Source organism: Sinocyclocheilus rhinocerous, unplaced genomic scaffold, assembly GCF_001515625.1.
Source record: "Sinocyclocheilus rhinocerous isolate Xijiao unplaced genomic scaffold, SAMN03320098_v1.1 scaffold1093, whole genome shotgun sequence".
In the NCBI taxonomy this organism is placed as follows: domain Eukaryota; kingdom Metazoa; phylum Chordata; class Actinopteri; order Cypriniformes; family Cyprinidae; genus Sinocyclocheilus; species Sinocyclocheilus rhinocerous.
In genome coordinates, this window is record NW_015626381.1 from 292,000 (window position 1) to 294,120 (window position 2,121).

The 2,121-nt window shown below is 33.2% G+C and overlaps 1 protein-coding gene across 1 annotated transcript in view; it reads right to left on the bottom strand.

The window, feature by feature from the left end:
* Positions 1-1,584, bottom strand: part of LOC107713106 (glycerophosphodiester phosphodiesterase domain-containing protein 5-like) — a 34,183-nt gene extending 32,599 nt beyond the window's left edge. Inside the window, exons 1-2 of the mRNA XM_016518543.1 lie at positions 1,565-1,584; positions 1,430-1,482 (exon numbers count right to left, since the gene is read on the bottom strand). Coding sequence (XP_016374029.1) covers positions 1,430-1,482; positions 1,565-1,584 — 73 coding nt within the window. The remainder of the gene's footprint in view (positions 1-1,429; positions 1,483-1,564) is intronic.
* Positions 1,585-2,121: the final 537 nt, after the last annotated feature.

Consider the following 2,121-nt stretch of genomic DNA (forward strand, 5'->3'; position numbering starts at 1 on the left):
TTATATATTTATATATTGGATGGATGGATAGAAATTCATATGTTTACATATTTATATATTGGATGGATGGATAGATAGAAATTCATGTTTACATTTTCACATATTGATGGATGGATATAAATTCATGTTTATATATTTCCATATTGGAGAGATAATATTCTCATATGTTAGACACTCTGGATAAAAGCATTTGCCAAGTGAATAAACAACAATCAAAAACAAACAAACAAACAAACAATCAAATAAATGAATGCATTTGGTTTGTGTAGCTCCAAGAAAATATTTCTGTCCAGACAATATGATGCACAGACTCTCATAGACTCATAACCCGATAAAACAGCACACAGCGATGCTGTATATGTGAGAGATGAACTGTGAGCTCAATAGTTTCTCTCGTACGACTGGAGAAACCTTGAGAGCTAATAATCAGAGGGAACAGGCAGTGCAGTGGCGTATTCTTCCTTTATGAAAACCCTCCTACGCTCATCAGCTGCTGACATGACGGCGTTCAACACAGAACAAAGTTAGAGGAAAGAAGGATGCCCTTATTCTGACTGATACTGTACCCTTATAAAAACCCAGCTTTTGTGTATGAAAAACTGATAAGTATTGCATATTAAAAAATTAAATATTAATTCCACAATAATTCATGAACATGCTCCTTACAGCAAAAAAAAAAAAGGCAATTTTTTCTGGCCAAAATATATTTTAAATATTTGTTAAAATTACTGTATGTAAACCATGAAGCTCAATTAAATTTTTGAAAAGTGTATTTATACTTCGTTTCAACCTTCATATACCCATAAATATTTTAAAAGTTATTTCAGGGGCAAGAAAATACATTTTCAGTCTGACAGTAGCTTACAATTATGCTTTATGCATGATTTAAATGTGTTATATGTTCAACAAATAAAATTTGTTATCAATAATAAGTTTTTCATATGTAAATGTTTCCTTGGATTGAAATATATGAAGTGCAGAATTAATTTGAAATGCCTTTTAAAATATATAAATGACCATACATGGAAAATTTGTATATTCTGAAATATATTTAAAATACATTTTTATTTATTTTATTTTGTATTTATTATTATATTTACTATAGCAATGACAATATGCAACAGCTCTACTTCAACAAATTAAATACACAGTAATTGTGACCAACATTGCGTATCAACACTGATAAACAATCCTAATTGATACCAAACAAATTAACACATATAATTAACATAAAACATCTAGCTATATAACATATAATTGAAATACGCAACATTTTGTCGAGCTATTCCTGATTAAACAGTTATTCATATTGCAATTAATTATAACACTGCATATGTGCAACATAGACAATACTGTATAATGTAAAGTGCATGCAAACATAGACAGTTTTACCCAGCAGTTATGAAACGAAGCAGCATGAAAGGCTCACCTGTGCGTGTCCGTGTGTCTGTGATGCTGCGGTCTGTGCTGCAGTGAGCGCATCTGTACAAGCACACAGTGTGCTCAGCATCAGCACCACAACACACTGCCTGTGACGGATGAAGACACATGCATCCCTACTGACGTGTGGATCTGTGAGTCCATGCTGAAGGTTTCACATTACCACAGTGTCGCGACTACCTGACTGCAGTGCTGCTGATGCAGGGACTCCTGTGAGCTCAAGGGTATCGATCACTGTTATGTAATTCAGCTCTCATAGCGTAGAATGAGAAACATGGTTTACCCCTGTCATTCATATACCTATGTTTTTCATGCACAAATAATTCACTATAATGCCTTATAATACATATTTCAATGCATTATATATCTAGTCAAAAATAATTTTGAATTCATTTATAATGCATTATGATGCTCACCTCTTCATGATTTCACCTTTAAAGGATTAGGTCACCCAAAAAAATAATGAATAAAAAAATACTCACTCTGAAGCCATCCAATATGTCGATGAGTTTCTGAATGAGTATTTGAAGCATTGCATCACTTGCTCAGCAATGGATGCTCTGCAGTGAATGGGTGCCGTCAGAATGAGAGTCCAAACAGCTGATAAAAACATCACCTCTTGAGAAGACAAAAGAAACAACAAATCCATCATTAAGACGTTTAAAGTCATCTGCTCTGAAT